At 39.4% G+C, this 24223-nt stretch overlaps 1 protein-coding gene across 1 annotated transcript in view; it reads left to right on the forward strand.

Moving 5' to 3' along the window:
- Positions 1-1548: 1548 nt before the first annotated feature.
- The window catches only part of Gm5165 (predicted gene 5165), a 31445-nt gene continuing 8770 nt past the window's right edge, over positions 1549-24223 (forward strand). Inside the window, exon 1 of the mRNA NM_001362181.1 lies at positions 1549-1671. Within this exon, the coding sequence (NP_001349110.1) occupies positions 1642-1671 (30 nt within the window). The 5' untranslated portion in view covers positions 1549-1641. The remainder of the gene's footprint in view (positions 1672-24223) is intronic.

The following is a 24223-nucleotide window of genomic DNA, read 5'->3' on the forward strand; positions in this document are numbered from 1 at the left end:
ACATTCCTCCTGAGCAATGGCAGGCCTGTATCCATTCAAAATAGTCATAGTCTTAATGAACTATTCGGATCAACTTATTCATTTTTATTTATGTATTTTGTGTAGAGGTGGTGGTGGAGGGGGTGTTCCTCTCTGTTCCTTTTCATCTATTCCTACATCTTAAGTCTTATGCTTCTATTCTTCTTTTTTCAACTATTTAAGTCTTATATTTCCCTTCTTTCTCTTCATCTTTGTGTTCTCCTTCTCCTTCTTTATTTTATTTTATTTTATTTTGTGTGGTTTTTTTGAGACAGGGTTTCTCTTTGTAACATTGGCTGTCCTAGAATTCACTCTGGATGTAGACCAGGCTGGCCTCGACCTCAGAAATCTGCCTGCCTCTGCCTCCAGAGTGCTGGGATTAAAGGCGTGTGCCACCAGGCCCGGCTGGCATACATCTTCTTATGTCTTCAGTCAGGAATACTATAGTGCTGGCTCTCCCACATTCTTTAAATGCTTAAGGTTTACCTCCAGTATGGATTTTGTGGCGACTTTTATGATTACATATATTCGTTAAATACTTTCTAGGTTCCTTACAGTTGTTACGTTTTATTCCTATACATATTATGATATATACTGAAAACCAGCTGAAACAATCAGCCACATGGACTGAACAACCACTGGATTGCTCAACTTCCCATTGGTATAGAGTTATAGTTGGAAGAGTTGGCTATCAGCTTGGGAGCCATACTAATAAATCCACTTTCCACATAAATAGAGAGACCCTAGAGCATTTTCCTAGTACAGCTGTGTTTTTGGTTTATTTTAAGATTTTATTTATTTTTTTTGGCACTTTCCTACTAAGGAAAAGAAAATAGAATAGTAGATTATAGAATAACAATAGAGCTCCAGCTGGAAAGTTTGTGCAATTTACCTGAACCCAGTAAGAAGCCACAATACAAAACGTTGTTTCTTAAAGTCACTAATTAGCAGTTAAACTGGGCATCCTTCCATTTGTGAGACAGATTTTTCACTCCACTGCAACTTTAGTAATATGCTTCATTCTACTAGCAAAAAGAGGAAGTGCCTTCTGAGGGCAGTGGAATCACAGGTCAGAATTTCAGTCCTGGCTCTTGAGAACAAGGTCACAGCTCACAAGGGGAGGAGCAGGCAACCAATCAAAGGTGAGCTGGAGAGATGGGGCGGCAAAGGCTGGCGTATAGGCTATCGGAAACCTGGGACAACTGCTACCAAAATACATATCTCTGCTGATGTGGAATAGGTGTGCGTTTAGATTGGAAGCCTGTGCACTGAACCACTATTCCGAGTTGCGTTTGCACCCTATCACCCTGAGAGAGTTGCTCCTGTCACTCAGGATTTACTGGCCAATCACGGCATTGAGGAGGATCTGCCAGTCATAAGAGGAGGGTGGTTTTTCCGGATGCATTTTGCTGGTTCCCTGTGAGATCTGCCAGTCAAAAGCGGAGGGTGGTTCTTCCGGAACGCATTTTCCTGATTCCCTGGGGGATCTGCCAGTCATAAGAGGAGGGCGGTTTTTCCGGAATCCATTTCGCTGGTTCCCTGTAATTAAGCAGGATTAAGTGATTTGTCCCCTGTGCTGCTGGGTACTGTGAAGGAAGCTCAGGCAAGTTCTGAAAGTGCGACATGATGAGGATATTGTCACTTCCCACAGAGGTGAGGAGCGGGATCGGGTGTGCTGGGTCCTACGGAAGGCTGGGTCGGAACCAGCAGCTACATGCAGGCACCTGTGAGTTGCCTCGTGGTTTTAGCCGCTTCTAGACCCAACGGTGGCACCTGCATAACTTCACTATCTGGGCTGAATATTCACAAAACCTTTCGAGCAGGGTCCTGTGTATAGAAACACCCTTAGCAGGATGCCAAAGGCAGACAGGCTAAGTTTCTTTCGTGTATTCTACAAGTTGTTCTCTTGGCATTTAGCGTTGAGTTTTGTACAAGGCAGTAAGAATGGATCAATTCGCATTCTTCAACATGCTAACCGTCAATTGAGCCAGCACCATTTGTTGAAGATGCTGTCCTCTTTCCACTGGATGGTTTGAGCTCCTTTGTCAAAGATCAAGTGAGCATAGATGTGTGAGTTTATTTCTGGGTCTTAAATTCTGTTCCATTGATCTGTCTGTCACTGGACCAGTAACATGCAGGGAGTTTTTTGTTTGTTTGTTTTTGTTTTATCACAATTGCTCTGTACTGCAGCTTGAGTTCGGGGATGGTGATTCCATCAAAGGTTCTTTTATTGATGAGGTAGTTTTTGATGTCCTAGGACTTTTGTCATTCCAGATTTATTTGCAAATTGCCCTTTCTAATTCTGTGAAGAATTGAGTTCCAATTTTGATGGGGATTGCAGTGAATCTGTAGATTGCTTTCAGCAAGATAGTCACTTTTACTGTACTAATCCTGCCAATCCATGAGCATGGGAGACCTTTCCATCTCCTGAGATCTTCTTTGATTTCTTTCTTCAGAGACTTGAAGTTCTTATACAGATCTTTCACTTCCTTAGTTAGAGTCACACCAAGGTATTTTATATTTGTGACTGTTGTGAAGGGTGTTGTTTCCCTATTTCTTTCTCATTCTGTTTATCGTTTGTGTAGAGAAAGGCCTCTGATTTATTTGAGTTCATTTTATATCCAGCTACTGCACTGAAGTTGTTTATCAGGTTTAGGAGTTCTTTGGTAGAATTTTTAGGGTCACTTATAGATACTATCATATCCTCTGCAAACAATATTTTGACTTTTTCTTTTCCAATTTGTATCCCCTTGATCTTTTGTTGTGGAATTGCTCTGGCTAGGACTTCAATAGTTATGGAGAAAGTGTGCAGCCTTGTCTAGTCCCTGATTTTAGTGGTATTGCTTTAAGTTTCTCTCCATTTAACTTGATGTTGGCTACTGGTTTGCTGTATTTGCCTACGAGGTAATGGCCTGCTCTTGTTGAAAGACACAGTGCCTATTCATACATTCAATAATATCTATCTTTTTAAGAAGTCAATTCTTGATTACACTTTTTAAGTTTCATTTTCTTAGAATTTCTCTGAACATCTAGATTTTTTTTTTCTCTTTAGTGTTTCTGGAGAATTTAAGTATTTTATCTGTTTTCTCAGCTGCTATGATCATTTGTTTCTCTTTAGAGAAATTTCTTCTATAGCCCAGGCTTGCCTTTTGCTATGTAATTTCTTTGAACACCTAATCCTGCTTCTGCTGTCCAATGCCTGAAGAAAAGCATATAAATTCTTCCAGGATAAGCCCTGACTGGTCAATGAGGGAAAAAGACAGAGAGATATGAATGAATGAATGAAGGAAGGAAGGAATGAATGAATGTTCTCCTACCTCCACCACTTTCTAGGGGAAATTATAGATCAAGAGGGACATTGGTAACAATTGATTTCACTGACCAACTTTGAAACCAAAGGGAGTGGGAAGAATGATGGAGGGAGCTTTCTTTGAAAATACCTTCTATTATCAGTGAATACTAATGTTATCAATGTTAGATGATCAATAAAAGTCCAAACTTGAAAATTTAGGTGGTTCACAGAACGAGACAATGAAGAATCTAGAGAAGGAAATGAATTAATTTTTAGACACTAAATATCTGTAGGTACGTGAATTCAACCAATACTTAAGTGCTTGACAAATTTCTGTGTCTATGACTAGTAGGAATTTTACTATCCCAATTTTACAGTGTGCATTGGGAAGGAAATGTATGAGTAATACTGGTTTGTCTAATACTTGGATAACTTTTCAATCATAAAGCCAATTTAAACTTTTAAAAATAAAATTTGATATTATAATTAAATCCTTTAGGTTTATCCTTTCTCACTGTTGTTAAGTCTTATGGCCCAGCACAAATGGCTTAGGTGCCTATTTAACAAATCAAAGCGGGCCAGAATGTCAGTTTCTCCCCAAAGCCCCCAGTTACCCTTTACAGTGTATGCCTAACAAAGCACACCCTGGATCTTAGGGATTGGGGTATACATCTCCCTGCTCCCCTTCCTTATGTAATCCACCCAAATTTGTTAGAATATCTTTTTCATCTATCATTTACCCACCTCATCACTTTGTCTGGTTTTCCTCTCCTTTCCTTCCTCTCTTCACATGGCTTTGGTTCCACTTGATCCTGGTCACTCTCTAAGATGTTCCTTTCTCTAACTCCACTCTCCCATGTATCAGCAATAAACTTTCTGTTCCACCATGTCTAGGAACAGCCATGTTCCTTTCCTTTTTATTTCCTTTTCCTTTCACCTCCCGTTAACCACTCCTTGTTTTCACATTTATGGCCACATCTACCTTCAATTGTTGCAACATTTTTAATTTAATTTCTTTTGAATATTTAATTTGATTTGATTTTAATTTTTTGAATTTAATTGAATTACCAGTCACATGGTTGTGTTTCATGGAAATTAAATTCCAGGCCATAAAAGGAGTTTTGAGTTTCAGGGGTTTTTCAGGTGTGCATGGTGCTTGGCACAAAGCAGACATTAAATTGTTCTTTACCATTGTTTTGCATGTGGGCTTCAGTTGTTGTCCTGAAATTACAAAGAAGTATGAGTGGCTGCAGAGACATACAAACCCTTTTGCTCATCTGAATTCACAAAAAGAGCTGTAACATATTGAGCTGCTCTATTTGGAGGAGAGATCAGTAGTATCTTTTTTTTTTTTTTCCAGTTTTTAAAATCTGGTTGAAACACCACTAAACATGGTACAAGTGGAAAAAAATCTCTTATGAAGTCCTTTGAATGAAAATTGTGAAAAGTTCCTGAAGAGACAGAAACCGCTCCATCTCCAAGGGAGAATACTCAGCGTAACTGTGGCTTCATAGAATGAATTGGTTGTGTTCCTTCTGTTTCTACTTTGTGAACTAGATTGAAGAGTATTGGTAGTGCGTCTTTTTTGAAGGTCTGATAGAATTCTGCACTAAAACCTGTCCTGGGCGTTTTGTTTGTTTGTTTGTTTGTTTGTTTAGGAGACTTTAAATGACTGCATGTATTTCTTTAGGGGCTTAAGGGACGGTTTCATGATTTATCTGATCCTGATTTAACTTTGGTATTTTACTATCTGTCTAAAAACTTGTCTATTACATCCGGATTTTCCAGTTTTGTGTAATATATATGGCTTTGGTAGTAGGATCTGATGATTTTTTGAATTTCTTCAGTTTCTGTTGTTATATCTCCCTTTTCATTTCTGATTTTGTTAATTTGGACACTGTCTTTGTGCCCTCTAGTTTGTGTGGCTAAGGGTTTACCTATCTTGTTCATTTTCTCAAAGAACCAGCTTCTTTGAACCAGTTTTGTTGATTATTTGCATAGTTCCTTTTCTTTCTGTTTGGTTTATTCCAGCCCAGAGTTTGATTATTTCCTGCTGTCTACTTCTCTTGGGTTTATTTTCTTCTTTTTGTTCTAGAGCTTTCAGGTGTACTATTAAGATGCTAGTGTATGCTCTCTCCAGTTTGTTTTTGGAGGCACTCAGAGCTGAGATTTCCTCTTAGCATTGCTTTCATTGTATCACGTAAGTTTTGGTATGGTGTGCCTTCATTTTCATTAAATTCTACAAAGTTTTAAATTTCTTTTTTTCTTCCTTGACCAAATTATCATTGAATAGGGCATTGTTCAGCTTTCATGTTTATGTCAGCTTTCTGTTGTTTTTTGTTACTATTGAAGACCACCCTTAGTCCTTGGTGATCTGACAGGATGCATGGAATTATTTCAGTCTTGTATCTGTTGAGGCCTGTTATGTGACTGATTCTATGGTCAATTTTGGTGATGATACCATAAGGTACTGAGAAGAAGGTATTTTCTTTTGTTTTAGGTTGGAATCTTCTATAGCTATCTATTAAATCCATTTGGTCCATAACTTCTCTTAGTTTCAATGTGTCTCTGTTTATTTTGTGTTTTCATGATCAGTTCTCTGATAATAGTGCAGTTTTGACTTCTCCCACTATTATTGTTGACGTGCAACGTGTGCATAGAGGCTTAGTTGTGTGTGTAGAGGCTTAGTAGTGTTTCTTTTATGAATGTGGTTGCCCTTGCATTTGGAGCGTAGATGTTCAGACTAGAGAGTTCCTCTTGGTAGATTTTCCCTTTCAGCAGTATGAAGTGTCCTTCCTTATCCTTTGTAGACAACTTTAGATTGAAAGTTGCTTTTATTCAATATTAGAATGGCTACTCCAGCTTGTTTCTTGGGACCATTTCTTGGAAAATTGTTTTCCAGCACTTTTTTTTCTGAGGTAAGTATCTTTCTTTGACACTAAGGTGAGTTTCCTGTTTGCACCAAAATGTTGGGTCCTGTTTTTGCATCCAGTCTGTTATCCTATATCTTTTTCTTAGGGAATTGAGTCCATTGATATTAAGAGATAATAAGGAATAGTGATTGCTGCTCCCTGTTATTTTTGATATTATTTTTATGTTTCTGTGGCTATTTTCTAATCGGTTTGTCGAAAGATTACTTTGTTGCTTTTTCTAGGGTGTATTTACCCTCGTTGATATATATTTTCCATCTGTTATCCTTCGTAAGGCTGGCTTTGTGGCAAGATATGGTGTAAATTTGTTTTTGTCACGGAATATCTTGGTTTCTACATCTACGGTAATTGATGGTGAAGGGCAAAGCAGGGAGATGGGGTATGGGATACAGGGCTTTTAGGAAGGGGAAAAAAACGGGAAAGGGGGTAACACTTGAGATGTAAATTAAGAAAATATCCAATAAAAAATGTCCTCTATTATCATCATGAGAAGTGATTTTAAACCTAAACCTTGTTTTTCCAGTGTGATGGGGTATCCAGGACTTGCTATGCTGGGAGAGCTGGGTGCAGATGATGCCAGATAGCCTTAGTTTCTGTGGCTTATGTTCTTGTTCTTGCCTCTCCCCATCTGATTATCTCTATTGCTACTTGCACTCACTGTCTCTGACTGGAGCCTGTCTCTCCTGTTATTGTGGTTGTGTCAGAACTCAGAGTCCAGCTCTGTCTGTGATCCTGAGATCCTGGGTGTAAGAGCTCCTGGGAGTCAAGATGCCTTTGGGATCCTGAAATCCTGGTGTGACCAAGTTCTGCCATCCCGTAATCCTATCATCCTATAATCCTGGGTGTGTTAGAGCACCTGGGAGTGCACCTTCCTCTAGGTGTTGTGGGATTGGGTGCACAGCTAGCAGCCAAAGTCTGCTCAGGGACTGGCTCAGACTAGAAAGACAATGTATTATATGGTGAATGTATCATCAATACTCTGTAACATTAAAGATGATTTTTTGATTGTTTGTTTTTATTTTTTCATTTTTTGGTTTTTTGATACACAGTTTTTTTTGTGTGTGTGTGTACCCTAGCCGTCCTGGAACGCACTCTGAAGACCAGCTTGCCTGGAAGTCAGAAATCTGCCTGCCTCTGCCTCCCAAGTGCTGGGATTAAAGGCTTGCACCACCATTGCCCAGCCATAAAAATGTATTTTTTATTTGAATATTAATTCAAACATTAGGTTTTCTTAAAGGGAAGCAAGAATATTTTTAGAATTCAATGAGCAGTTACCTCTGTAATTCCACTATTCCAACTATTGAAAAATAACACAAGAAAATGACATGAGTGAGTTTTATGTCGTGTGTGTGTGTGTGTGTGTGTGTGTGTGTGTGTGTGTGTGTGTAGTTTTCGCTTTGAGGTGGGCAAAACTTCTGATTTCCTACATTAAGTTAGGACCTAGGAATGTGCTTGTCATGAATTCCTGCATGATGTTCATCTAGTACCCAAACAGAATGAGAACTGTATCTGTCAAAATAATGCTTCCCTTGTCTCCATTTTATGCTTTTCTTTGTTTATTGTTGTTTCCCTTCTTCCATGAGTTTTCTCTTAGGAAATGTTGAACTCATTTAATTGGAACTAGATTCTTCTCTCATACAGTGTACCAAGGCCACTGTTTTCCTCCCTCCACTCCATTCACTTACCCTCACCCTCTTCTATCCTCCTCCTCTGTCGTTGGCGTCCCTGGGTGGGCGGCAAAAAGAACAACACAAACATGGGACGTGTTCACACAGAGACTTTACTTGGGGCTTTTTCTTTTACAGCTCTCTTCCCCAGCAGCTTTTTCTTAGGACAAGGGCTACCACTCCTATTGTACTTGTGGCTTCTACCTAGGGTAAGGGCTAAACTACTCCTATTCTACTTCTGGCTTCTACCTAAGGCAAGGACTAAACAATAACTCTCTACTCATTACTCGCACCGACTCACCTCCCTCTAGCTCCACCCCACATCATCCAATCAGAATTCACACACGCTCCAGGCTCCAGCTTAGGTCATTCACAGATAGGCTGACAGGTCTGGATCACCAGGAATTATCCAGCCTGACAGTCAGCCCACGAATGCAGTCTTCCTGCTCATGCTCCAGCAAGGCAGTAAACAAGTGGGTTTCACGGGGCCTGCAGCAGCACCCGCTTCCCGCACTCCTCCATGGATCTCCTCCCCTTCTTCTGTTCTCTCAAAACAAGATGGAAAAGCCATGATGAAAGCTCTCCTTTTGAGCCTGGACTTGGCAAGCAAATGGGAAGAAAAGAGGGTCAAGACCAAGCAAAAGAAGCAGAGATACACCTGCTCCCGGGGAGAGAAATTATTCAAATACCCATGCTAATAGCCACGACATAGAGGAATAAGGCCTAGCTAACACACATGCCAGCCCCATTTTTGCCTAATAAGTCCATGTGAGGATTCCTAGAAATCCAGACAGTGTAAGCCATGGGTTCCCTCTGATGTCCAGCTCTTCAAGTTAATCCAAATATTGTCTAACCACTCAAAAATATTTGTCACAACCTTAACTCAGAACATATTCAGGCTGGAGAGATTGCGTTGGAGGGTTTTGTAGCTTTTGTTATGTCCAGGATTTTCTTTTTGTGGCCCGAGGAGTACCCTCTCTCCATAGAGAGACTAGAACATTGGGGTGAAAGACCCAAGCCTTTACACACTTGATTTTCAGTTTGATTTGGCTGTGTCAAAGTTGTCTTCAAGAATGAGTCCCTGAGGTGAGTTTTCAGTGAGTAATTTTTCCCCCTAAAGTCAGCATGAGATCGTTAGAGACTTCTTTGGCCAACACCTCAAGGAAATGAAAACCTTTCATCACAGTGCTGGCTATAAAGATGGCCAGTTCAGAAACTCCTTTAGTCTGGGTCAATAGGATCGCCCTCATTGTTTCCTGAAGGTTTTCAGTACACTGGGTTCCTATACTAACCTGGAAATTCCCCCTAATTCCAGCTCTTTCTTCTTGCATCTCCTGCTCTCTTCCTACATTCCCATCTAAATGATCCCTCCCACTTCTTTTCACATTCACCCCAATCTTACCATGGAGTCTGTTCTTTTTCCCCTTTCCAGAACGGTGCATGCTTCCCTCTCTATCTCTCCTCTTCCTCTAACCTATCAGGGTGTGTAGAAGGTAGCAGCTGAGTGATAGTCCATGGTGTAAATTTACTTTTTTTTTTTTTTAATCCATTCTTCAGCTGTGGGACATATAATTTTGTTTTTAGTATCTGGCTAGTAAAAATAAATCTATCAACAAAGTTGATCAAGTCTATTGTAGATGGAGAAACTTTTGCATGTATGCCTGTCTTAGGTGTTTATTGCTGTGAAGAGACACGATGACCAAGGCAGCTCTTTTTTAGATTATTATTTATTTATTATATGTAAGTACACTGTAGCTGTCTTGAGACACTCCAGAAGAGGGAGTCAGATCTTGTTAAGGATGGTTGTGAGCCACCACGCGGTTGCTGGGATTTGAACCTAGGACCTTCATAAGAGCAGTCAGTGATCTTAACCACTGAGCCATCTCTCCAGCCAGCCAAGGCAGCTCTTATGAGGACAACATTTAATTGAGGCTGGCTTACAGATTCAGAGATTCTTTCCATTATCGTCAAGGCAGGAGCAGCAACATCCTTACAGGCATGGTGCAGGAGGACCTGAGAGTACCTACATCTTCCTCTGAAGGCTCCTAGGAGAAGATTGTCTCTCAGGCAGCTAGCATGAGGATTTTAAAGCCCAAGCCAGATAGTGGCAAACCTGCTCCAACAAGGCCACACCTACTCCAACAATGCCATACCTCCTTATAAGGCCACTCTCTGAGCCAAGAATATGCAAACCACCACAATGCCCAAGAGAGTACCCAGTACCTGGGTATTGAGGTAGATGGATTCCCCTTTTTCTGACAACCATGATATTGATTTACACAGTGTCTGTTTTAGCTTGCAGTCTCTCACAAGCTGCAGAGGTATACTCTCTGTAATGTGAACAGTCACTTCTGTTATTGATCTTAACTATTCTGACATTTTTAATGACATAGAAGGTTTCCTTTCCATTTCTATAATGTTGAATACTTGTTTCTAAGCCATTGAAGATTCCTCTGTTGAGAAGTCTCAGTTTATATATGAACCCTGATTTTTATCTGCTTTTGTTTGTTTGTTTTTATTTTTAGACTATCTAGATTCTTGAGGTCTGTATATATTTTTGTATATTATGTCTCATATTTTTGTATTATATAACACTATGAGATATGGATATGGCAAAAATCTTTTCCCATTTTGTAGACTGTCTCTTGTCCCATTGACTGGATTTTGCCTTCCAGAAACATCACAGTTGCATGATGTCCAATTTACTAATTACTGATCTTATTGCCTGAGCTATTCGTGTTCTTCCCATAAGAACAGTAATGTGTCTCCTGTGACCGTGCACTCAAGGCCATTGCCCGCTTTCTCTTCTATCAGGTCCTGTGTGTCTGGTTTTAAGTGGACTTCTATTTTTGTTCAGGATAAAGAATATAGATTTGTTTGCACATTCTTCTGCATGTAGAGCATGTTATAGTTTAACAAGCACCACTTGTTGAAGGTGCTATGGGTTTTTAGGTATGTTTTGATTGTTTCTTTGTTCATTCTTGTTGGCTTTTTTGTATGTTTCTTGATTCCTTAGCAGTCACCAGGTGTGTGTATGTCATAGGAATTATATCTGTGTCTATACCTCTATTCCATAATCAACTGTCTATTTGTGTGCCAATATATTGCACGGTTTTTTTATTTTTATTTTTTGGAAACAGGGTTTCTCTGTGTATCCCTGTCCTGGAATTTACTCTGTAGACCAGGCTGGCCTCCAACTCAGAAATCTGCCTGCCTCTGCCTTCCAAGTGCTGGGATTAAAGGCGTGCTCCACCAACTGCCTGGCTATATTGCAGGTATTTTGTTGTAATAGATGGCTTTGGCTCTCCATGGTTTTTGTCCTGGGAGCTGGAAGTATCCTTTCAAGCTCTATTACTATCTAGTTTTCTAATTTTGAAGGGGATCTTATGCAATTTGTACATTACTTTTGGCAAGATGGGTATTAATCATATTAATCTATGAGCATGAGAGATTTCCCCATCTTCTTATATCTGCTTCAGTTTCTTCACATAGTTGAACTATTTTATTATTTTTTATTTATTTTTTTGTTTGTTTGTTTGGTTTTTTTGGTTTTTTTTGTTTTTTTGTTTTTGCTCAAGACAGGGTTTATCTGTGCAGTCCTGGCTGTCCTGGAACTCACTCTGTAGACCAGGCTGGCCTCGATCTCAGAAATCCAACTGCCTCTGCCTCCCAAGCACTGGGATTAAAGGCGTGTGCCACCACTGCCTGGCGTAGTTGAACTTTTTATCATGCATGTACTTCAGTTTCTATTTTAAATTACTGTAACCTTTTTACATTATTTGAAGCTGTTTTGTTTCTCTGATTTTTCTCTATTTGTCTTTTGTATAAAGGAGGCATAGGAGAGGTCTACTGATTTATTTATTTATTTATTTATTTATTTATTGACATTGTGTCAAGCCATTTTCCTGAGAGTATTTATCACCTATATAAAGTTGGTACTGGAATTTTTAGAGTCACTAATGTATATTATTGTATGATGAATTCTAATTATGATACTTTCACTTATTACTTTCCAAATTATTGTTTCAGATTGTGGTTTTCTCGATTTTTAATGGATTTATGTTTAAGGGCTTGAACCTATTTTGCTATATTCTCCTGTATATCTTTTTTTTCATTATATCTATCATATATTTTATTATTATTTTTATTAGGTATTTTCTTCATTTACATTTCCAATGCTATCCCAAAAGTCCCCCATACCATCCCCGACTACCCTACCCACCCACTCCCACTTGTTGGCCTGGCTTTCCCCTGTACTGAGGCATATAAAGTTTGCAAGATCTAGGGGCTTCTCTTTCCACTAAGGAAGACTATTCCATCTTCTGATATATACGCAGCTAAAGACATGATGTCGGGGGGGGGGGTAACTAGTTAGTTCATATTGTTGTTCCACCTATAGGGTTGCAGATCCCTTTAGCTCCTTGGGTACTTTCTCTAGCTCCTCCATTGGGGAGCCCTGTGATCCATCCAAAACTGACTGTGAGCCTCCACGTTTGTGTTTGCTAGGTACCGGCATAGTCTCACAAGAGAGCTATATCAGGGTCCTTTCAGCAAAATCTTGCTAGTGTATGCAATGGTGTCAGCGTTTGGAGGCTGATTATGGAATGGATCCCTGGGTATGGCAGTCTCTAGATGGTCCATCCTGTCGTCACAGCTCGAAACTTTGTCTCTGTAACTCCTTCCATGGGTGTTTTTTCCCAAATCTAATAATCTCCTATATTTCTTTAAGGGAGATATTTATTTCCTCCTTAAGATCCTCCATCATTTCCATGAGGTGGGATATTTAGATCATAATCTTGCTTTTCAGATGGGTCAGGGTATCCAGTGTTTACTGAATTGGGAGAATTGGGTTGTGATGTTGCCGAGTACCATTGGTTTCTGTAACTTATGGTTTTTTTTGGTTTTGGTTTGTTTTGTTTTGTTTTTTTAACCTACCTGCTTCCTGGGGTTTCCAAATCTAGTTTAAGGCCTTTAAACCTACAATAGGGATCAAATGCAGAAGTCCAATGCCTCTGGAATGGAGAGCATGGGATTTTAATCTCAATTTTTTTTAAATATTTTTTTTATTATATATTTTCCTCAATTACATTTCCAATGCTTTCCCAAAAGTCCCCAATACCCTCCCCCCCATTCCCTACCCACCCATTCCCATTTTTTTGGTCTTGGCGTTCCCCTGTACTGGGGCATATAAAGTTTGCGTGTCCAATGGGCCTCTCTTTCCAGTGATGGCCGACTAGGCCATCTTTTGATACATATGTAGCTAGAGTCAAGAGCTCCAGGGTACTGATTAGTTCATAATGTTGGTCCACCTATAAGGTTGCAGATCCATTTAGCTCCTTGGATACTTTCTCTAGCTCCTTCATTGGGAGCCCTGTGATCCATCCACTAGCTGACTGTGAACATCCACTTCTGTGTTTGCTAGGCCCCAGCATAGTCTCACAAGAGACAGCTACATCTGGGTCCTTTCAGCAAAATCTTGCTAGTGTATGCAATGGTGTCAGCGTTTGGAAGCTGATTATGGGGTGGATCCCTGGATATGGCAGTCTCTAGATGGTCCATCCTTATGTCACAGCTCCAAACTTTGTCTCTGTAACTCCTTCCATGGGTGTTTTGTTCCCAATTCTAAGGAGGGGCATAGTGTCCACACTTCAGTCTTCATTCTTCTTGAGTTTCATGTGTTTAGCAAATTGTATCTTATATCATGGGTATCCTAAGTTTTGGGCTAATATCCACTTATCAGTGAGTACATATTGTGTGAGTTCCTTTGTGAATGTGTTACCTCACTCAGGATGATGCCCTCCAGGTCCATCCACTTGCCTAGGAATTTCATAAATTCATTCTTTTTAATAGCTGAGTAGTACTCCATTGTGTAAATGTACCACGTTTTCTATATCCATTCCTCTTTTGAGGGGCATCTGGGTTCTTTCCAGCATCTGGCTATTATAAATAAGGCTGCTATGAACATCGTGGAGCATTTGTCCTTCTTACCGGTTGGGACATCTTCTGGATATATGCCCAGAAGAGGTATTGCTGGATCTTCCGGTAGTACTATGTCCAATTTTCTGAGGAACGGCCAGACTGATTTCCAGAGTGGTTGTACAAGCTTACAATCCCACCAACAATGGAGGAGTGTTCCTCTTTCTCCACATCCACGCCAGCATCTGCTGTCACCTGAATTTTTGATCTTAGCCATTCTGACTGGTGTGAGGTGGAATCTCAGGGTTGTTTTGATTTGCATTTCCCTGATGATTAAGGATGTTGAACATTTTTTCAGGTGCTTCTCTGCCATTCGGTATTCCTCAGGTGAGAATTCTTTGTTCAGCTCTGAGCCCCATTTTTTAATGGGGTTATTTGATTTTCTGGAGTCCACCTTCTTGAGTTCTTTATATATATTGGATATTAGTCCCCTATCCGATTTTGGATAGGTAAAGATCCTTTCCCAATCTGTTGGTGGCCTTTTTGTCTTATTGACGGTGTCTTTTGCCTTGCAGAAGCTTTGCAATTTTATGAGGTCCCATTTATCGATTCTCGATCTTACAGCACAAATCATTGCTGTTCTATTCAGGAATTTTTTTCCTGTACCCATATCTTCAAGGCTTTTCCCTACTTTTTCTCTATAAGTTTCAGTGTATCTGGTTTTATGTGGAGTTCCTTAATCCACTTAGATTTGACCTTAGTACAAGGAGATAGGAATGGATCAATTCGCATTTTTCTACATGATAACCACCAGCTATGCCAGCACCATTTGTTGAAAATGCTGTCCTTTTTCCACTGGATGGTTTTAGCTCCCTTGTCAAAGATCAAGTGACCATAGGTGTGTGGGTTCATCTCTGGGTCTTCAATTCTGTTCCATTGGTCTACTTGTCTGTCACTATACCAATACCATGCAGTTTTTATCACAATTGCTCTGTAGTACAGCTTTAGGTCCGGCATGGTGATTCCACCAGAGGTTCTTTTATCCTTGAGAAGTGTTTTTGCTATACTAGGTTTTTTGTTATTCCAGATGAATCTGCTGATTGCCCTTTCTAATTCGTTGAAGAATTGAGTTGGAATTTTGATGGGGATTGCATTGAATCTGTAGATTGCTTTTGGCAAGATAGCCATTTTTACAATGTTGATCCTGCCAATCCATGAGCATGGGAGATCTTTACATCTTCTGAGATCTTCTTTAATTTCTTTCTTCAGAGACTTGAACTTGTCCTGTAGATATCTGTTAAGTCCGTTTGTTTCATAACTTCTGTTAGTTTCACTGTGTCCCTGTTTAGTTTCTGTTTCCACGATCTGTCCATTGATGAAAGTGGTGTGTTGAAGTCTCCCATTACTATTGTGTAAGGTGTAATGTGTGCCTTGAGCTTTACTAAAGTGTCTTTAATGAATGTGGCTGCCCTTGCATTTGGGGCATAGATATTCAGAATTGAGAGTTCCTCTTGGAGGATTTTACCTTTGTTGAGTATGAAGTGTCCCTCCTTGTCTTTTTTGATAACTTTGGGTTGGAAGTCAATTTTATTCGATATCAGAATGGATACTCCAGCTTGTTTCTTCAGACCATTTGCTTGGAAAATTGTTTTCCAGCCTTTCACTCTGAGGTAGTTCCTGTCTTTTTCCCTGAGATAGGTTTCCTGTAAGCATCAAAATGTTGTGTCCTGTTTGTGTAGCCATTCTGTTAGTCTATGTCTTTTTATTGGGGAATTGAGTCCATTGATATTAAGAGATATTAAGGAAAAGTAATTGTTGCTTCCTTTTATTTTTGTTGTTAGAGTTGGCATTCTTTTCTTGTGACAGTCTTCTTTTTGGTTCGTTGAGGGATTACTTTCTTGCTTTTTCTAGGGCGTGATTTCCGTCCTTGTATTGTTTTTTTTGTTTTTTTTTTTTTTCTGTTATTATCCTTTGAAGGGCTGGATTCTTGGAAAGACAATGTGTGAATTTGGTTTTGTCATGGAATACTTTGGTTTCTCCATCTATGGTAATTGAGAGTTTGGCCGGGTATAGTAGCCTGGGCTGGCATTTGTGTTCTCTTAGTGTCTGTATAACATCTGTCCAGGCTCTTCTGGCTTTCATAGTCTCTGGTGAAAAGTCTGGTGTAATTCTGATAGGCCTTCCTTTATATGTTACTTGACCTTTTTCCCTTACTGCTTTTAATATTCTATCTTTATTTAGTGCATTTGTTGTTCTGATTATTATGTGTCGGGAGGAATTTCTTTTCTGGTCCAGTCTATTTGGAGTTCCGTAGGCTTCTTGTATGATCATGGGCATCTCTTTCTTTATGTTTGGGAAGTTTTCTTCTATTATTTTGTTGAAGATATTTGCAGGTCCTTTAAGTTGAAAATCTTCATTCTCATCTACTCCTATTATCCGTAGGTTTGATCTTCTCACTGTGTCCTGGATTTCCTGGATGTTTTGAGTTAGGATCCTTTTGCATTTTGTATTTTCTTTGATTGTTGTGCCGATGTTCTCTATGAATTCTTCTGCACCTCTTCCATCTCTTGTATTCTGTTGCTGATGCTCGCATCTATGGTTCCAGATTTCTTTCCTAGGGTTTCTATCTCCAGCGTTGCCTCACTTTGGGTTTTCTTTATTGTATCTACTTCCCTTTTTTAGTTCTAGTATGGTTCTAGTATGGTTTTGTTCATTTCCATCACCTGTTTGGATGTGTTTTCCTGTTTTTCTTTAAGGACTTCTACCTGTTTGGTTCTGTTTTCCTGTTTTTCTTTAAGGACCTGTAACTCTTTAGCAGTGCTCTCCTGTATTTCTTTAAGTGAGTTATGAAAGTCCTTCTTGATGTCCTCTACCATCATCATGAGATATGCTTTTAAATCTGGGTCTAGATTTTTGGTTGTGTTGGGGTGCCCAGGACTAGGTGGGGTGGGAGTGCTGCGTTCTGATTATGGTGAGTGGTCTTGATTTCTGTTAGTAGGATTCTTATGTTTGCCTTTGGCCATCTGGTAATCTCGGAAGCTAGCTGTTATAATTGTCTCTGGTTAGAGCTTGTTCCTCAGGTGCAAGGCACACCTCTGTTAGCCTCTATAAGCAGACCTGGGAAGCTAGCTGTCTCCTTAGTTTCAGTGGTCAGAGTATTCTCTGCAGGCAAACTCTCTTCTTGCAGGGAAGGTGCCCAGATATCTGGTGTTTGAACCTGCCTCCTGGCAGAAGTTGGGTTCACTCACCAGAGGTCTTAGGATCCCGTGGGGAATCCTGTGTGGGTCCTTGAGGGTGTCCAGAGACTCCGCTGGCAAGGCACACCTCTGTTGTTATGTGGCATTGTTGTCTCTGACTGGTGCTTGTTCCTCCTAAGAACCTGGGTATGTTGGGCCTCCTTGGTTCAGGCTGTCTCTGGGTGTGGGAAGGGGGGTTCTGGAGCACTTGATCTATGAGCCTGGCTGTGCCAAACATCCTGGGAGTCAAGCTCACTCTGGGTCTAGGCGGATTAGGGCACTGGTGCTGTTCCAGGGCACTGTTTCAGACTAGAAGTGTGTATCTCTGGCAGGGTGGGAGTCACTGTGTCTTCTGGGGCCCAGGATGGGGATCCCAGTTAGGTCAGGTGTGGAAGATTCACCTGTGAGTCTGGTAATGTCAGAACTTCTGGGAGTCATGCTATGAGATGTGTGCATGGGAGGGAAGGGGGTGCTGGAGCACACAGTCTTATGTCACTGTTTCTAATGGGTGTTTTCTGTACTTATGAAAATGATTGTGTGTGTGTGTCTGTGTGTGTGAGTATGAGTGTGCACACAGGCATGCAAGTTCATGCCCTTTCAAGAATTCCACATATATAAAAGTAAAACGTGAACAGCCAGGCTTGGTGGCGCACACCTTTAATCCCAGCACTCGGGAGGCAGAGGCAGGCTGATTTCTGAGTTCGAGGCCAGCCTGGTCTATAAAGTGAGTTCCAGAACAGCCAGGACTACACAGAGAAACCCTGTCTCAAAAAAACAAAACAAAACAAAAAAAAAAAGCACAAACAAACAACCTAAAACATGAAAAGTAAAATTTCCAGATCATTTGAGAATGCTCCCTGCTTTTACTGATGACCCAAATTGAATACCTAGCATTCAAATCCTTTGGCATCTGTCTTTAGAGTATGGTATCCAACTCTTTCTTCTGGCTTTCTGTGACACTGAGATTTGGTAGTTACCTGTGAAAAATAACCATCAAATAAGAGGTGGATTCCATGTAGGTGAAGCAAATAATGCTGTTTTGGATAGCTCATAAGACCTAAATTGTCCTTGTAACGTTTTGCCAGCAAAACACACTCGGACAACCGGGTTCTTCTACGGCAAAGCTTTATTGCTTACTTCTCAGGAAGACCCCGAACCTGGAAAATGGAGCTGCTTAAATGTCCCTTTGTGTGACTTGTCAGCTCCTGATTAGCTGCTCACTCATCACCCCACTCCTACACCCCGGGATGGGCAGTGACTTGGCACGAATTTACTCCAGCACCTGCGCACATTGCTTGTTTACTAGTTAGCTACTGAGGAAGCCAGCGCCATCTTGTAATGGAGAATGTGCACGGCTTCCCACACTAAATACTCCACACAGTTTATTACCAATATAAAATCTTCAGACCAGCAGGTTAAGCCACACCCAAGTATTTGGAGGTCTTGGTGTACTCTTGAGGATCAAGAACACAGGGCTTTTAAAAGCCTTGTCCTCGCATCATACTTAAAAGCTTCTTGGAGATGACGCATACAATTATATAATAGCTAAGTAATTATGAAAACCTGACCGTAGAATGTTACATTAATTTTGGTGTTTATGCATTGAATTTGCCATCAAGTGTATCAAATTCTAGTTAAATCTGAAATTACCTCCACAACTGGAGAAACCTTTGAATGGACCTGCCATTTCAAAGACTTATGAGTTAGTCCATATGCTCTCATCAACATTCAATTGTGTGTAATGATATGTAAAGGAAAACTTTTATGTCTGGCTTTAAATGAAATGCGGAGTAAATCCTTTGTGTTTGGATGAGTGAAATGTTTTGGTGAAGCATTTGCTTAATCAGTAAGTTTGGTTTAATAAGTATAGGCTGAGAAATGGTTTTGAGACTGTTTGAACTTTGAGGAAATATTGTCTCGGTAGAAATACACACTTGGTTATAGGTGGAACTTGCACAGAATTTGTTTCTAAGACACTCGTGGGCAATCCTGAAGTTCTTACTTTTGGTTTTGGCTTGAGACTTGTGTGGCTTGTGTGTTCTCACAGACAGAAAGGGCAATAAAACTTTAGCAGTTTGAACTTTCCCAGCTCCAAGTAACCTTGTATAATATTTGAAAAAAAGGACTGAGTCAGCTAGCTGGGTGTCAGTGTTTCCAAGGAGGATGAACCTCTCTGCACCTTTGGCAAAATGAAGGCTTAGCAATTTGTTGAGCTTCCTTCTCCACTGCTGGCACCTAAAATCAACAATTGTGAATCAAGGCAGGCCTATAGCTATGGAGCTAACATGATTTGGACAGTGATACCAGTCATGGGGTCCACAATAGGCCTTTCATTTTTGCAGTTCATTCTTGCAATGTCTTAGGAACTTTTGTGATTTGTTTCTATATTACTTAATAGAATGGCATAAAAATATCATTCTTACTCACACAGACCCCTGTACACTTCACCATCTGAAATTGTTTGTTTAAATCATCTTTCATTGCTTACAGTGTTCTCAATTGTGTTTTGAGGGTTACATATCCCTTGGAAAATACTGCACATATATATTGAAAAAAAAGGAGACCCTGTATCAAAAGATAAAAAAGTAAATCTACATGTCCTCTCCCTAAAAAAAAACCGATGTACTCTTGTAAAATTTGTAAGTTTGCCACCGTTGTTATTAGAGCAAATGGGGCGTGTATTATAAATTCATCTCACAGGTTATGTTATTTGAACTGGTGGATTTATTTTTCAGTTCAAGTAATAAATCAACATTTGTTTTAGTGTGAGAAGTGCTCTGTGCACCTTCCATACACTGACTTATTTGTGAAAGCATCAAGATCTATTCTATCATATTAAGATAGGAAATAATATTTTTGAAGTAATGATTAAAAATGTATTTTATAAAAGCTATATATACATTAAATTAATATTCTACATGATTAGCTATGATACAGTGACTAGAATATGTGATACAGCCATTGAGATTGATATTGTACAAATAATTGCAGGTTGCATTGTATTTGAAATAAATTCCTAAAGAAAGTAGCTAATTTCTCTCAATTATATTGGATCTGAGAGAGAATTAACATTACAATGGTTACATAGAAAGAGGTTGATATAGTTATATGTTATCAGTCATCTTGCATTCATATAGATATTTTGCTTTATATCATTAAGAATAATTAATTTTTATTCATTACCACAACTTGAATTTACTATACCACTTACCATATTAAATTCACATTTACATGTATAAAGCATATTGCAAGATAGGCAGAAAACCCACATTCCATGTTGCCTAGTGTGAGCCTTTGACAACTTTTAAGTCTCTCTCAATCAAAGCTATTAACCTGTGTAGTATATATGTTATAATTCAGTGTTCTACGTTTCTAAATACAGGACAAATCTTGCTGTGGGTTTTCATGATTATTTCTCCATGGAAAAATTATATTGTGGAGAATGTACTGTGAAACTCAATTCTCAACATGTTGGCAGTTTCTGCTTTTGATGAGAACACAGGAACATAATTTAACTAAAATATACAAAGTTTGAGTTATATTGACCTTCTGATACCATCCATAGGACTGTTCTAAAATATTCCTATTAGTAATTTCATTATGTATTTTATTAGTACAGTTATTCATGGAATACATAAATTTCATCATGCCATCCTAATAATCAGAGCTTCATGATCAGAAAGCAGAAAGAAATTAAAGAAGGCATTGGAATAATACTTTTACTGTTGATTGAGACAAAGAATGAATAAATTTGAAATTGAAAACAATCTTTACTATTGTCTCAAGAAGATACCATAATGTCAATACTATATTGGCTACAAAATGTATGATCATTTCACACAGAAGAGAATATCTTGTTCTTCAAAAATACTATCAATGATTTTGTCTTGAACATGAGAGATAGTAGTGAAGACTGTCATACATTCTTTACATGCTTAAGGTTTCTCCCCAGTATGGATTTTGAGGTGAATTTTGAAGATGTGAGGTATTAGTAAAATACTTTGTACATTCTTTTGACTTGTATTTTTTTTCCTATATGATTCCAGTATATACTGAAGACCAGCTGAGATATTGATTTTCAGGCACAAGTACTGAAGCACTACTGGATTCTTCAAATTCCCATTTATTTACACCTCTGTTTGGACTAATTGGCCCACAGCATGCGACCCACTCTAATAAATCCACTTTCAATACTTATAAAGTAAATGATTAAAATGAATAAATAAATAAATGATAAAAATATGGTTGAAAAAAAGAAGAAAAACATAAGACTTAAGATGTAGGTATAGACCAGGCATGGTGGCATACACCTTTAATCCCAGCACTTGGAAGGCAGAGTCAGGCAGATTTCTGAGTTCAAGGCCAGCCTGGTCTGAAAAGTGAGTTCCAGGACAGCCTGGGCTATAAAGAGAAGCCCTGTCTCAAAACAACAACAACAACAAAAAAGATGCAGGGATAGATAAAGATGGGCCATCTAGAGACTGCCTTATCTAGGGATCCACCCCATAATCAGCTTCCAAACGCTGACACCACTGCATACACTAGCAAGATTTTGCTGAAAGGACCCTGATATAGCTGTCTCTTGTGAGACTATGCTGGGGCCTAGCAAACACAGAAGTGGATGCTCACAGTCAACTATTGGATGGATCACAGGGCCCCCAATGGAGGAGCTAGAGAAAGTATCCAAGGAGCTAAAGAGATCTGCAACCCTTTAGGTACAACAACATTATGAACTAACCAGTACCCTGGAGCTCTTGACTCTAGCTACATATGTATCAAAAGATGGCCTAGTTGGCCATCACTGGAAAGAGAGGCCCATCGGACACACAAACTTTATATGCCTCAGTACAGGGGAACGCCAGGGCCAAAAAAATGAGAATGGGTGGGTAGGGAAGTGGGGGGGGAGGGTATGGGGGACTTTTGGGATAGCATTGGAAATGTCATTGAGGAAAATATGTAATAAAAAAAGATGAACAAAAAGGAACACACACACAAACAAAAATAAAAATTCATAGTTTGATCAGAAGAGTTTCAGAAGACTATGAATATTTGGACTGGATATCCTGCTGCCATCACTCGGCAAGAATGATGACTTCTGTAATAGCTTCAGCAATAATTGGAAGTCCAGTCAACAGTCAAGATACATATTGAGTAAACGAGGGGTATGCAATGCATGAGTTGTGGTAGGAGTGTCCACATTTAGAGTAGCATGTCATGAAGGTAAAGCTTCCATTATGAAGATTTTAAACTTTTATTTCCACAACTAATAATAAATATGAATACATAGTTGTGTCATTTCTCACAATTGTGACAAATATAATCTACTTTGACAGATTTTCAGTCCTCCAGGAATACAAATTAATCCTTCAATTCTCAAGTCCATATCTCCAGGTCAATAGTATAAAAATATTAGTAATGCTAACATTGATATATATATATATATATATATATATACCCATATATAATGAATAAATTTGGAATTATGTATTGTGTATTGTGAGTATAATCAAGGACACTGCAAAACCAATGAATAAGCCTGCTCTGTGACTGCAAAAAGATATGTATATACATATTTCTCAGGCTGTCTCTCTTGGATACAAAAATGGCAAAACTTGAGGAAAGCCTTGGAAGATTTGAGGGGGTAAATTTGCAGTGAGAGTGAGTGTAGAAGTGGGAATAGTGTGGGAAATTGGGTGGTATTCCTATGGCTGAGAAAGCCTAGGGTCTCATGTGGGTTATATGGTATATGTTACAGGTATGTGTTCATATGTGGCAATAGACCAGTCTTGGCTTCAAAAATGATCTGAGAGAAGAGGTGTCTGGTAGTGGTGAAAAGAAAAACCATGGATTCAAAGTAGATGACATTTATTTTGCTGGATATGGATTTTTCTTCTCTAGTGTTTCTATGCTGCTCTGTCTCTCTGGAGATTTCCTTGTCTATATTCTGCCCGATTGCTATTCTGAGAGACCTGTATGTCCATGTCCTGCTTTCTTGCTTTTCTCCCTCTCCCTCTACCTTTACCCTCTCTCCTCTCCCCTCTCTTCGGTTTAAACATTTCTCTGGTAAGCACATCTCCAACAGAATACAAGTACAGTTTTGTTTTTTTTTTTTTTTTTTTTTATTTTACCTATCAACCTAGTCATTTACTCCAGGTTTTAGTTTTGTTTATCTTATGAATCAGCATTCCATGACTCCAAGCCTTTGATTCTTAGGAGACTCAGGTGTACATTTTTTCTTAGCATTGCAAAATTACTCAAAGCTCTGTCTGCCTTTGTTAAACACAGATGATAGGCTAGTTGGGTGTGACCCTGCCCTGAACTTATCATTTCCAGCAAGCCAGTGGGTAACCTTGCTCTGTCCTAGGTTGATCCTGAACTCAGCAACCTGTCTTGTCTTCCTAAGCTTAAGCAATCAATCAAACAAGCAAACAAATAGATGTGACTTTCTAACAAGTTGGCTCATAGTGTACAGCTTTTGTTGATTCAGAATCGTGAAGACCCTCACATAATTCATATTGAATCATTACTTTTGCATAGTTGAGAAAATATATATTCAAACTCATGTATAGAGGGTTCTTTCCCTTAAATGCTGTCCTGAAGATCCTAATATTTACCATTTTGCAGACATAGCTACACCCTTAACTCCTGGACTCCAGCTGTTTCTAATTAACATGGAGTTCTTAACCTTAACACTGAGGACATTATTTGCAGGTTGTGAAATATGTTCCTTATAACCCACAGCACCCCTCAACACTCTAGGAAGCTGACACCAGGCCCATCTGCCAGTTGCAGAAACTATGTCACTCAGTCACATTAGGTCCAAGAAAGGCTTCCATTGCTGAAGTTAATTTCAGACTCTTGCCACCTCCCAACCTCCTTTGGTTGCATACGTTCTCATGGCCATTTGGCTGTCTGTCCTCTGCCTCCCTAAACATGATCCTGAACCCTCCCAATTTCCTCCTTTGTCTCCTCTCCCACCTAGTTCCTTTGATCCATCTGCCAATCATAACTATTTAATTCTACATTCTCAGTGAGATTTAAGTGTCCTCATTTGTGCATTATGTCGTCTTTACATCTTTTGTGCCTGTGGAGTATAACCTGTGTATCCTGCATTTTATAGCTAATATCCACTTATAAGTGAGTACATACCATGCATGTCCTTTT

This window comes from Mus musculus, chromosome 17, assembly GCF_000001635.26.
Source record: "Mus musculus strain C57BL/6J chromosome 17, GRCm38.p6 C57BL/6J".
NCBI lineage: Eukaryota > Metazoa > Chordata > Mammalia > Rodentia > Muridae > Mus > Mus musculus.